Raw genomic sequence first — 12,957 nt, forward strand, 5'->3', positions numbered from 1 at the left:
CCACACAGATGCACACACGGATCAAACAAATCGATTCTGTCGGATAAGTCGCGGACCAAACCGCTGGAGACGTCTTCACTTTGAGAGACATTTATAAAGTGGCCTTTTGTACTGTACCAACCACTTTGTAATGATTTCGGCAAATCCACATGCAGCGACCTTTCCTCCGCCACAAAACACAGGGACAGTAGCTGATGGTCAATAGGCAGCAGAGTGACCATGTTTTAAAAAAACTGAAAGACTACATTGTTCCTGCTTCTGGATAATGTACCTTCAGTGAATAGATGTACTCTTAGGTGTGGAGACTCTACTGCTGCACATTTTTGCCATGTTCTGTATTGACCGTGTTAGACTACTTTGCAGTGTCATGTCAGTCACTAAATATTGATGCACTTTGTCTAAATCTCTCAGAGCTACTATTGTTACAGGAGCCAAAGGCAAATAACATTTACAACACGATATTAAAGGATAAGGCTGGTGATATTCTATATTTTTGTTATTGTCATCAAGTGCCATGAAAAGACTTTGCCTCTCAATACTTTCCAAATTTTCCTGAGCCTGCCTGTAACTTCTAGCTCCAAGAGCATTTGTTCCCGGTAATTTATTTTAAAACTGGCCATGTATATATACTCTTTATTTTAAAAGTTTGACTTGAGTACTGATTTTAAGGACTCGTGACTAGACTTGGACTTGAGGACTGATGACTCGGACTTGGAATCGAGCATTGACTGCATTCACACGCTGTTGTGTCACACGCAGTAAATGAACTCCCTTTGAAATGGTGACAGCTGTGTCATTTGTGTTTCGTGTAGAGTTTTTTTTTTTATTTGTATTTCAAGCTCTTCGACTGTCCCAGGGTGGAGCACCGGAGCCCATCTTGGAACTTGACTCAGACTCAACCGTTAGGACTCGGACTATCTTTGGTGACTCGGACATGGACTGGGACTCGAACACCGGGGACTCAAGACCCGACTTGTACTTGAGGTTTAGTGACTCAACTAAAACACCGCAATCAGGAGTAAGTACTTAACTTTTTAGGAACTATTTTTAGTCTTGGATTATTACAAGCTTGGCGCACTATTGAGTAAATATAGCAGCATTACACTGTATGTAGGTTTGATTGTAAAATTACAGTTGCAACGCTGATGTGTTTTCAGTTTGAGGACAAATCACTAACAAAGACCACCGCATTTAATTAAGCAAAATAGAAAGATAAAACTATTATTTACTGGAATGACAGGTGTAGTGGTCCCTGGCCACTTAGTCTTTGGAGCATCTTGGTTTTGACACACATTTCATTTAATTAAATCCAACTCTCTTGTGAATACAACAAGGGAAGTCAAGTCCAGGAGGCAGGGATCATGTGAATGAGGGCATATTTGAAGATTTAGGTCACAACATCAAATCAGGAGATTGTAATCTAAAAATAGCAAAATAAAAAATAACCTTAGTATAATATACATAAACTGTATGACTTACATTAACATCAAGACATGCATAGTATAACATGTGATAACAATCTGAACAGTTTACTAGTTACAAATACGTGGTTAAGTTTCAGGTAAGATGAATGAGGGTCAGGAGCAGAGGGAGGAACACGGATAATATTTGTTAGTAGCAGGATGAGCTCATTGTTGGTTTTTCATGGGTTTGTCTGACAATATGAAAAACACAGACAGAAACACCAGACTTATCCTTTAAAATGTGCGTTTGTAACTGAATGTACTAGAGATAGCCCACTTTTAACTGAAATACATTTGTACAACTGTGCTTTGTATCGCCAGTTGACTGGAGAAAATGTTTCTATGGATATTTACATGATGTTATTATATATTTTGCACTGTACAGGAACAACTTTTTTGTCTAGATGAACAGGGAGCAACGTGATGTAGCATAGGAATGCTTTCAAAGTGCTTTAAAACACACTGTTTTGTGTTTGTGCCAGATTTGAATATGTGACTTCCTCAGCTGTTCTATAATTTAACCAGAATAGCTGCTTTATTATTAAAGAAACAATTTCTTTTGGATGTATTTTATGCACATGTTTTTCCTCCTGTGAGCCACTTGCTGTTCTTTGGCAGTGTGATTAGCTATTAGTGGAATATGTGCAATAAAAGCTGTCAATTATAAAGCTATTAAAAATATGAATGTTTCCACAGTAATGTCAATGAATCTAGATAATGCCCTTGGATTTAATTTGTAAGCTTGTAAATTAAATTCAAGCAGTTGCAGTTAAAAGTCTTGGACACTAAATGGCAAATGGAAATATTGTCAGCAATATTCAATATCTCAAATCGATGGATACAGGAACTTGAAAGGAAACATCATTCATTATTCTCTCAGAAATAAAACTATTCTTGGGGTTCCTCTTTCACCACCAGCCACTCACCTGTTTCTGCATTGTTTTGCATCCATCTACCTCACAGCCCTAATTCTATTGTAAATGATATATGACATAAAAATTGACCGTGGTGTCACATGAACAGTGTCTGCAGCAGCATTATTGCCAAGTGTAATTAAGGAGACAGGTCAAAGATCATTTTTGCAGATTAGTGATTCTGATTTACTCTGACTCAGTAATGACTCTGGCTTAATTTGATACATGGGAACAGACCAACGCTAATTCTTTGCAGCATTGAGTGAAGGAATCTCAATTTTGGTGGCTAACTCCACCATCACCACCAGCACCACCTCTGAATTCAAGCAGTTTATGCTAAAAGCAGCTCAAGGTTGTACTGCCAGGCCTTGGCTATATTAACATATCGTTCTAATTAACCCCCAATCATCAGGAACTGATAAAGGAGAAACTGGCAATTAAAACTGCTGAAATGGAAAATGTATGCATGGCAAAGGCAGTATTTCACAGCTGCTTTAGTTCAAAATGACAACAACTGAGCAAGTGTCAACCAACTCTTTAAACTGTTTTCTATAGTGAGTCATCCTCAGACACTAAAGTGTAGTCACTGTATAAATGTATAATTAAGCCCAAGGAGGATTTCAAAACAGTTTACCTAACAGGAATGTGACCCAGCCAGTAAGTGCTGCATCAAGGGTAAACATCTCAACCCCTCCAAGCATTTTAGGCCACCGTGTAACTCTGAGAAAAGAAATGAAACAGTCAACACTTAATACTGTATATGTGTTGGAAAAATAAAATTCAAGGAATTACAAAAAGGAATGGTTTAAATGTCACTCCACACATTAAAAAACCCTGACCTATTGTATCACTGTCTTTCCCCTGACTGAAGAAATCTACAGCCACCATGCTAGCAGCTCACAGTGGTGCTTTAAGCTAAATGCTAATGGCAACATGCTAACATGTTATCAGTAAGAAAGCTAACACGCAGATATGAGCAGATATAATTCTCTTATTATGTTAGTCATCTTAGTTTAGCGGACCAGCATGCTAATGTTTGCTAATTAGTTAATTAAAACTCTACATACTTTTATGACAGAAGTTAGCACAAAGGTGATATCCTAGTCATTACGAAAACTGAATTAGAGCCTGACCTTTTGTATCATCCAGAAAAAAAGCAGCTTGTTTATATATATATTTTGACGGCTTCAATCTATTCCTTGCTGCAGGTTTTTTTGGTCGTACAGACTGGTTATTTTAACCGTATACATTACCAGCTTCTTTCCTCTACCCCCCTTTTCTTTTCTCTGCTAAAACAATACACTCAGCCAATCCAACCAGAAGGTTTCCTGTCCATTCGGTTTCTGAGCCTTGCAATAATCTGTGTAATAAATGACTATGTTAAGGATCTAATTTATATTCCTGTTTTAGCTGAAGGATACACTAGTAGTTCTTCTTTAACTCCAGCGTGCACCACCTTAAACTCACTACTCATTACACCCAGAGGGCCCAGCTAACTCTCAAGATACTCTATCCAGTCATGAACCCAGGGGTCCTGCGACTGCCTGCTTGCATGATGAATAATCATGCCTCCCATTATGCTAATATAGATCAGTTCAGCATGAAGGAGATAAGAGCATATTATTAGAGGAATGAGTAAAACAGCACTTGTAATGTAGGTAGCCATAGCAAAATTTTCTGAGTGATAGTGTCCAAGATCCTATTTTTTTTCTTGCGAACAAGCTACTGTCACATCAAATAAGGATATAAATTTACCCAGGTTACGTGGTGACCACCTCTTCCTCTTGAGACAATCAAAGGTTTTGAATTATCTGACTATCATGGAAGTTATGATGAAAATCATTGTTCCATTTAGGAGAATTTTAAGGCTTAAAGGTCATATTTTCTGTTAGTTGCTGTTAGCATCACAGCAAACATTAACATTATGTTGAATCTTCAAATAGGATGAGGTAAAATTATGAAACTAGACCTCAAAGAGAAAAAACATAAACAATGTTTTAAAAAAATAAGATATATAAATAATGAATAAAATTGTTAAATAAAAAATAAGTGCTCTAAACTTTGAGCTTAGCTTTATCTGTCCAGAGTATATTGTTCTGTCAGTACCACGTGTTATTAGAGCTACACAACCTGCACAATACTCTTTGATTTGGTCAACCTATAGACTGTATATAAGTTACCATGCAGGTATCGTTAATGGCGGGGTGTCAGCTTATTTGCCAAACAGTGTCATGTGACTGAAGAAGGCGCACTCCCATTAATCAAGTTAAGACCAGAACAAAGCCGAGGGTACACGTGCACCTCAATCAGGCCTACTTTTGATCCAGAGTCAAAACCTTCATCCAACAAAAAGTCAACCAGTAAATTATGAAGTTATAAAGAAAAGGAAAAATATCCCCTCGTGCTTCCCTGTTGGCCGAAATTACAATTAAACCGCCATATTTGCTAAATCTACGTTCACATTTCCACATGTCCTCACTTCGCCTCACAGTCATTTCCTCTGTAATTTGATAGTGGACCGTAATGTGTGTAATAAAGTGGCTTTAGGGGAAGTTCACAGGGAATTTCTGCAGACTTGCGAAATTGAAACACACAAACACAGACAGCCACACACACACACACACACACACACACACACACACACACCCTCTCGCTGCGTGTGTGAGGTGCCACATCGAAACGGAATATAAGTGTCGGAAAATGAGCATCATGCTGCTGATTCTGCTGCAGTTTGTCCTTGTGTCTTGTGCTCCTCCGCGGTGTGACCCAGGATTTCGAGGTGAAGTTTTCTCTACTTTATATGATTTCATACTTTATTCTTGTGCGTGCATCCGGACCTGCTGCACGAGTTGGACATTGCATCTCTTCATGTGCAGGGTCTGGACGTTTCCAGATTCAGAAGCAGGATTTCATGCTGTAAAACTTTTGTGCTTTTGTGCAACTTTCGTAAAAACGTAAAGCTTCAAAATGAGTATGACTATGATGACTTGATGGCCTGTAGTTTGTCAGATGGTATTAATATTATAGATGAAACCATGCTTTTCAACCTCTGTGATTTAAATTTATGATCCTGTAAAAATGATACTTTGTTGACAGACAGGCATTTGAAAAAGCTGCTGAAGCAAGAGCAGAGGTTGATCAGTAGACTACTTTATAAGCCACAGTGAGGCATTTATAAAAACCACTCTGCCATCTAGTGTCTGCCACAGTGTCAGCTAATGACATACTGATGTGTGTTGCAGGACAGTGCAAGCCAACAGTGGAAGAAAAACGTAAGTATCCATGGGCTCGGGGGAAGAGCGGTGTCATACATGGGCTGTTTGTCATCAAGCTTGCCTCATGTTGTAGCGGCTGATCCCATCTCTGAACTGTTTAACTCGTAAATGGCGTCTCCTCTTTGACTTCTGAACTTAATAGCTCTCAGTTTTTCTTTGTGGCTGTGACATTAGAGAACGGTCAGGCCCTAAAGTCAACCCACCCTCCCTGACAGGTCAGATGACCGGACAGTTCCACCCCTGTGGCTTAAGTTTGAGTCAGTGTTTTTAACAACAAAAAGGATGAGATCATAAGTCACACTGGGTGTAGTCTTAATGGAATCTGGCCTGAAAGCCATAAAACCATCATGTGTATTTTTAGATGATCAATGGCACTATGAAATATTCAAATTCTAATTTCCAGGGATAATAGAAATATTTGGAACTAGATGATTGAAGACGGCACAGTGAAGCTCCTAAGTGTGTGATAGATGGAGATACAGACCATAACTTGATCCCTCGAAATAAGACTGATAAAGTTAAGATTAATATGAGCTCTTTGTGACTATCCCCTAATGTTTCCTGCACTTTTTGACACTTCTGATAAACATTTAATTAGAAAATGTTCTTAAACTATCTGAATTTTATTTGGTTTACCTCAGCCAAATGCACAGATGTCCTACTGTCCTACTGCGATGACATGCCCTACACTCAGACCATGTTCCCAAACATCATCGGCCACAAGAGCCGTGAAGAGGCCGAGGCGGGTGCCGAGTATCTCCTCATAAGTGTGATTGAGTCCCTGCTCGGTGGAGAGTGCAACCCTGAGATCCGCATGCTGGGCTGCTCGGTGTTGGCTCCGCGCTGCGAGAAGGAAAAGGTGCTGAAGCCGTGCCGCAGCACCTGTGAAGCGGCGCATAAAAAATGCAGCCATGCTTTCGAGGGGATAGAGATGGCCTGGCCTTACTTCCTGGACTGTGACCGCTTTTTTGTCAGTGACGAAGAAGGATGTTATGACCCACTGGAAGGCCTCAAAGGTGAGAGCTAAGTACAGTATCATTGTTATTGTGAACTAATCTGAATTTATGGTTTTGATTAAGTCTATCCTCCATAAATATTTAAACTTCTGGTTTTGAGCTCTGACAGCTCTTTGTTCTGATCTGAAGGAGAAACACAATCGTAGTCCTTTGAGTTTCAATAGAGCTTTTTTCCTCAACACGTTGTCTGCAGGCGTCTGGTTTGTACAAATGCTCATGTGGCTCACCTCAAAATAAAATCCAACTGCAACGCCTTATTTTCCCACATACACCCTCACTCAAACTTGAACCTGCGGCTATTTTCATGTGTTTTCATTAAGAGCCTAGCTTTTTAAACATTGTGTGGCAGTATTTTTGTTGTAAATTCTTAAAGTGAAAAACAGGTTTCAGAAATAGACATAAAAAAATATCCTCCTGCTGCTGCTCCCAATAGAAATCATGTGTGAGCCATATGAGAGCATGAACGTGTGCACAGACAGAACGTATTGATTTAAGCCTTTAGTGATGTCACCTTGGCATTTGTGTACAGTAAAATGTGTACATGATCATGAAAGTGTTAACGTCAACCAAATAAGTGAGCCATACTGTCTTAACCTGTGGCACTATAACAAAGTGCCTCAGTTTTTTATTGTTGTGCTAATTTTCTTTTTCCACCAAATAGAATGAGGTTCAGATGTCTGGCAGCAGGTCGGACCTGTGTAATTATTCCCATATTCATATTAATTATGAGCTGATGGTCGTTGCTGTTTTGGTATTATGTGACCTCAGGCTCTTCATACTGTACAGTATGTGTTGTTTCATTTACTTATACTGGTAAAGCAACGTGGAACAGCTTTCCATGACATCAGGTTTCAATATAACAACTAAAGGTCAGGTCTGCGTCAGAGGTTAAGAGCTGAAAAACAAGGAGTCGATTCATTGCTTTGTCATAGGATGGGAAATTACATTGTTATGATAATTGTTACAGTTATTTTTCAGGCCAAAATTATCTTTACCCGGTTCCAGCTTCGGAAATGTGTGTCATGTTTACTTTACTTTGTCTTATATGATACTGAACGTTGTTGGACAAAACAGGCACTTCGAAGATGTCGCCCTGAGCTTCTGCAGTTTTCTTAAGGTTATTTTTCACTATATTCTGACATTTCACAGTCCAAACAATTAACAAAGGAATCAAATGACAGACTCATTGATAATGATAATGTTTGGTTACAGCTCACTTGAGTTGTCAGCTAGAAATGTTCCTTGTAAAAATCTATTAGATGTTTGTTATTGCTTTTTTTAGATTTTTGTCTGCCTTGGTTTTTAACATTCTAGGTATGTTTGAAATGCTCAAAGTGTTCTCACTTTAAAGCTGCCCTAGTCAATGTTTTACATTGATAATACATCAAATGATGCAGCGTAATATGGAAGGAGTAGCTGACAGTGACAAAACAAGACAACTTTTTCTGTTCCCCTCAGCTCTACAGAGCATTTTAGCCTCTTTCAACTCATTGTTTTGGTTTTGCTTCACCTTCACTGCGTCTGTTTCAGCTGGAGCAGTGAGTGGCGTCTGGCTAGCGAACACGGCGGAGCATTTAGCAGCGAAATTTAGCCCAATTCTCCCTCCATGAGTTGGTGGAGACCAAAGCAGAGCTAAGAGGAGAGTGAATTTTGGATTTACAGTGGCCATGATCCAGGTGGCCAGAAATAAGACTTTATATGAATGCTAATGTTTTTGGTAAGTGTTTAACACATCTACCAAAACAACTTTATGAGGTAATAATATTGAAATGTTGTGTTTACAGCTTGTTCAGCTTCTTTCCTCAAAAGAAAAAATAAATAACTGAATGCAGCTTTAAATAACCTTTTGAAATACTTCAACAAGGAGGCATGGCATGACAGATACAGTCTATTAGGTCATGTGACTCTGGCAGTATTACAGTTTAATGCGTTCCGTCTGGTTTTGGAGCTGCTATTACTGGTTTCTGCTGATGTCAAAATAAGTTTGAATAATAAAATAGGGCAGATGTCAGCAGGTTGAACAGTTTAATGTGTCATCTGAAATGAGCACGTTTGGCTCATCAGGCATTTGGTTGTATACTTTCCACACGTTCTTTCTCGTTTCTGCTGTGCATACCAGGGTCTACAGACATCCTATTTATACCCTGGCAGCGCTACAAGAATGGAGACAGTGTTTTCATCGGAGAGATCTCAAAACGTGGAGCTGAAAGCTGAAATTACGCCGCTGAAAACTGATGAGACGTGTTTTTCTTTACAGCAGACCAGGATTTAGAGGCCTTTGACAGCATGGAGATGCTTCCTCCCGAGGAGTCCGCCACCTCGATGCAGTTCACCTATCACTCCAATGCCCAGATGATAAGTACCTTGAAGAAAACTGAAGAACAATGCTCCGACATAGCCAGAACCTACAGCATCGGACGCAGCATGGAGGGCAGGGAGCTGCTCGTGATCGAGTTCTCAAGCAACCCCGGCCAACATGAACTGCGTGAGTAAAGCTCATCACCCTCTGTGTAAATTGTCTACACCCTCTTTCCTTATCAAGGAAGTTAGACCAGTTACTGTGAATGTGACCCTCTGTAGTCGAGCCAGAGATGAAGTACATTGGCAACATGCACGGAAATGAAGTCATGGGCCGGCAGCTGCTGATCTACTTGGCTCAGTACCTGTGCTCAGAGTATCTGCTGGGGAACGAGCGCATCCAGACCCTCATCAACACCACCCGCATCCACATTCTGCCCTCCATGAACCCGGACGGATACGAGGTGGCTGTTTCTGGAATCCAGGACAACAACTACGGTGATGATGAGGAGGTCAGTTCCCCATGGATACACACATCTATTTATGTCGGGCTTTGGGAAACCAGCCAAATACACACAACACGAGGTTCATTCAGTAGCTGTTTGTGTTTCATCTGTGAATTCCTCAGGGTCATCACTACGATACTTGGAACATCGGTCGAAACAACGCTCAGAACATCGACCTGAACAGAAACTTCCCTGATTTGACTTCCATCGCTTACAACCGACGCAGACAAAAGGGCCACCGCACCGACCACATCCCAATCCCAGACTATTACTGGTTTGGTAAGGTACAGTGTGAATCCTTATTCATATTCGTGAATTACATTTTATAGCGTAACAGGTGATATTGTAAAGGGAAGCCTTTTTAAAACTGAATAAACTTGATTTGTTTCATTTCTTGGTCCGAATAAGTCTTAATGCTGCAATCCAGGTTGCGCCAGAGACGTATGCTGTCATGAAATGGATCCGCTCCGTCCCGTTTGTGCTCTCTGCTAACTTCCACGGCGGGGACCTGGTGGTGTCGTACCCCTACGATCTGTCAAAACACCCGCTGGAGCGCAACATGTTATCCCCGGCGCCGGACGATCAGGTGAATGGGTTCCTCGAAAAACATCACCTTTAGAACCAGGAAATATTGACTTCATGCTCATGGGGTTTATTGTCACAGGCTGTTTGATTAACAAAATTTTAATATATGATAACTGATGAAAAAACAATCACAAATATTCTGATGGATACAGAAAAGCAGTCAAATATGTTCACATACTTTGATTATACTTTGTGTATTGTCATTCAGCTGTTCTGATGATGTTTTTGTGAATGAATTTGTCGTCCTTATGTGAATTTACTCGTTGACTCCTTGACCCAATATTTAGATATTATAGACCCCATTATAATAATATATACTTTTAATTTGATCTTTATTTAACCAGGATAGGAAGCAACAACAATGAGTTACAGACTAACAACATGATACAGTTGTCTGGTATCAAGATCTAAAGCTGAAAATCTAACTGAGTATTTTGACTGGATTTCTCTTTCATATATTTTCATAAACAAAAATCTTTCATAAAACCCTAGTTCGCTGTCATGCTCTGGCAGTGTGAGTGTGTGACTTGAAATAATGTTAAAGTAATGAAAAGAAAGGAGAAAAATAATGCACCAGTTTTAATTTTGTAGGTTTTCAAGTTTCTGGCCAGAGCATATGCAAACACCCACGAAACAATGTCCAATGAAAACGCCCAGTGTGGACCGTCTCGCGCTCACAGTCAGAAGGGAATCATTAATGGAGCGCAGTGGTCCAGCTTTGCAGGCGGTGAGTCCTCAGTGAAACTAACGAATAAAAGTGAAATATTACGTGCCGCCACTAGAGGTCGCTGTATGACCAAGTATGATCCAAAATCAGGGAAGCAGAGAGGAGGAGCTTTCCTGGAGGGGAAAGGTCAGCTCAACTCCTCATGGCTTTCTGGGTAAAGCAGTTTAGTCTCGTCTCTGCTCAGGTATGCAAGACTTCAACTATCTTCACACCAACTGCTTTGAGGTGACTGTGGAGCTGGGTTGTGATAAATTCCCCCCCGAAGACGAGCTGTCTCTCGGCTGGCACCAGAACCACGAGGCTTTGCTCACATTTATGGAGGCAGTAAGAACAAATCCTGATTCTGTTCACGATTAGCTTGTTTTTGTTGACGTATTAGTAGCATCTGGATTCATGGGAGCAAAGTATTCATACGTACTGGAGTTGATATTAAATGGGAGGGATTTTTTCTAAGATGAGGTCTGAATACATGCATATGAAATGTTTTTTTTTTTAATGAATGACTTGTGTTGTTCCTCAGGCTCATCTTGGTATCAAAGGCATCGTGAAAGATGAGGAGGGAAATGGAATAAAAGGTGCACGGATATCAGTCCAAAGAATACGCCATGATATTACCACAGGTGATCATTTTTATCTGCCTAACAGGCTGCACCATTTTTTTTTTTTTTTAACACAGATTAATGCTCGTTGTATTAGATAAGGTTTGACATTAGTTTTGCTTCTAAGTCCATTTTTTATTTTTATTAGTGCGAGTTCTTGTGGCGTACTCCAGTCACTTAATATCATAAAGTCAATGAACTTGTTACAGACTCATTTTAAAAGAATCATTGCAGCAAAAGCTGAAATAAAATATGTTGACTTTTAGCTCAGTACGCGTCAAACAAACCCGCTGCATCTTACTGCACATTTCTCATAAGCAGTTTTTGTTTGTCACACTGCTGCGGGAGTTACTGTAATAACCACTTTCTGGCATGTAAACTAACTTTCTGAAAGCTCCAATATAGCGTCACATAGGCGAAAGTCTGACGTTCAAGTTAATTAAAGCCAAATTTAATGGGTATAGTGCTTCTAAACCCTCAGACGGCCAGCTGTGCAGTTCTACAGCCGTCTTGAGTTTTCTGAAGACGTGAACACTCACATGTGTACAGGGCCGGATCTGGAGTGAGGGGTTTTGAAAGCATCTACTCGTCCCCTGAGAGCGCGCCTTTAAAACACTTTGTTCCTCTGCCTCCCCGCCCCCAGGTGAAAATGGAGAATACTGGCGCCTCCTCATCCCTGGGATCTACATCGTGTCCGCCACGGCCCCGGGCTACACCAGAGCCATGAAGAAAGTCTACCTGCCCCCTGGCATGCACACAGCAGGCCGAGTGGACTTTGTGTTGCTGAAAGCTGCCGAAGAGCCCGACATGCAGGAGGAGGACTCCACCATCCCATCCATAGACTCCTATGACCGCTTCGATCCCTATAACCAGTTCGAGCGCTACACCCTGATGGCTAATTTGAGCCACAACCGCGAGGAGAGAGCAGAGAAGCCCTGGTGGTGGAGCTACTTCGTCCTGCCAGGTGGACCCGCCCCCACCTGGCTGCTAAAACACTATTAGAGCTTTAATAGAGAGAGGGGAAGCAGCCCCTCTTCATACAGTATACACACAAGCCAGGCTATCATTTAAAGGATGCGCTGCTTTTTTATTGTGGTTACACGGCAGAAAAGTGTAAAGCTAGCTGGCTGGCCTTCATGTTAGCTTTTTACCAACGAGCGTGTTCGTGAAATCAAAAAGTAAACACCTTTTATCCACAGTGAGAGTCAGGCAGGATTTTGCTTTAAGTCTGTAAGCTTTTGCCTCAACAATCGAACGGCTTCAGTATTCAACCATGATGAAATGTAAAGTTGTTAAAGACTTATATTTGTATTTTCTAACAATTTTACATCATAAATAAAGAGTTTTATATGGTCACAATACGACTCCTTCCAGCTACATTCAACCTCATTTTCCTTCTAAACCTCATCTTGAAGTTTACTCAGATCATTTTCCTATTCAATCCTGGTTCTATCAATTCATTTTCAGTAGGTAATGAACCAGAGTGACCACTAGAGGGCAGGCTATATCAACTTCTGGTTTCTCCAAGTTACTACAAACCACTGACGGTGTAGCATCTGTAGTATTAGCAGAAA

At 40.6% G+C, this 12,957-nt stretch overlaps 1 protein-coding gene across 2 annotated transcripts; it reads left to right on the top strand.

Moving 5' to 3' along the window:
* The first annotated feature begins 4,967 nt into the window (after positions 1-4,967).
* Positions 4,968-12,742, top strand: LOC111673491 (carboxypeptidase Z-like). Of its 2 annotated transcripts, none has more exons than XM_023431254.2 (11): positions 4,968-5,156; positions 5,620-5,649; positions 6,294-6,668; positions 8,929-9,153; positions 9,249-9,478; positions 9,595-9,756; positions 9,900-10,058; positions 10,649-10,784; positions 10,969-11,108; positions 11,305-11,404; positions 12,027-12,742. In XM_023431254.2, the coding sequence occupies exons 1-11, from the start codon at positions 5,078-5,080 to the stop codon at positions 12,383-12,385; spliced, it is 1,995 nt and encodes a 664-aa protein (XP_023287022.1). In that variant the 5' UTR covers positions 4,968-5,077; the 3' UTR covers positions 12,386-12,742. The 2 variants fall into 2 exon arrangements, with proteins under 2 accessions (XP_023287022.1, XP_023287021.1); XM_023431253.2 differs by having other exon boundaries at positions 4,972-5,156; positions 8,926-9,153.
* The last annotated feature ends 215 nt before the right edge of the window (positions 12,743-12,957 follow it).

Source organism: Seriola lalandi, unplaced genomic scaffold (genome assembly GCF_002814215.2).
Source record: "Seriola lalandi dorsalis isolate HSWRI2012SDOR001 ecotype SW California unplaced genomic scaffold, Sedor1 jcf7180002054919, whole genome shotgun sequence".
In the NCBI taxonomy this organism is placed as follows: Eukaryota; Metazoa; Chordata; class Actinopteri; order Carangiformes; family Carangidae; genus Seriola; species Seriola lalandi.

Excerpts from the sequence above, each read along its gene's own strand:
- LOC111673491 (XM_023431253.2), top strand. The coding sequence starts at position 5,078 with ATGAGCATCATGCTGCTGATTCTGCTGCAGTTTGTCCTTGTGTCTTGT. Across the intron at positions 5,650-6,293 it reads GCCAACAGTGGAAGAAAAAC|CCAAATGCACAGATGTCCTA; the intron begins GTAAGTATCCAT and ends GGTTTACCTCAG. Across the intron at positions 9,479-9,594 it reads ACTACGGTGATGATGAGGAG|GGTCATCACTACGATACTTG; the intron begins GTCAGTTCCCCA and ends TGAATTCCTCAG.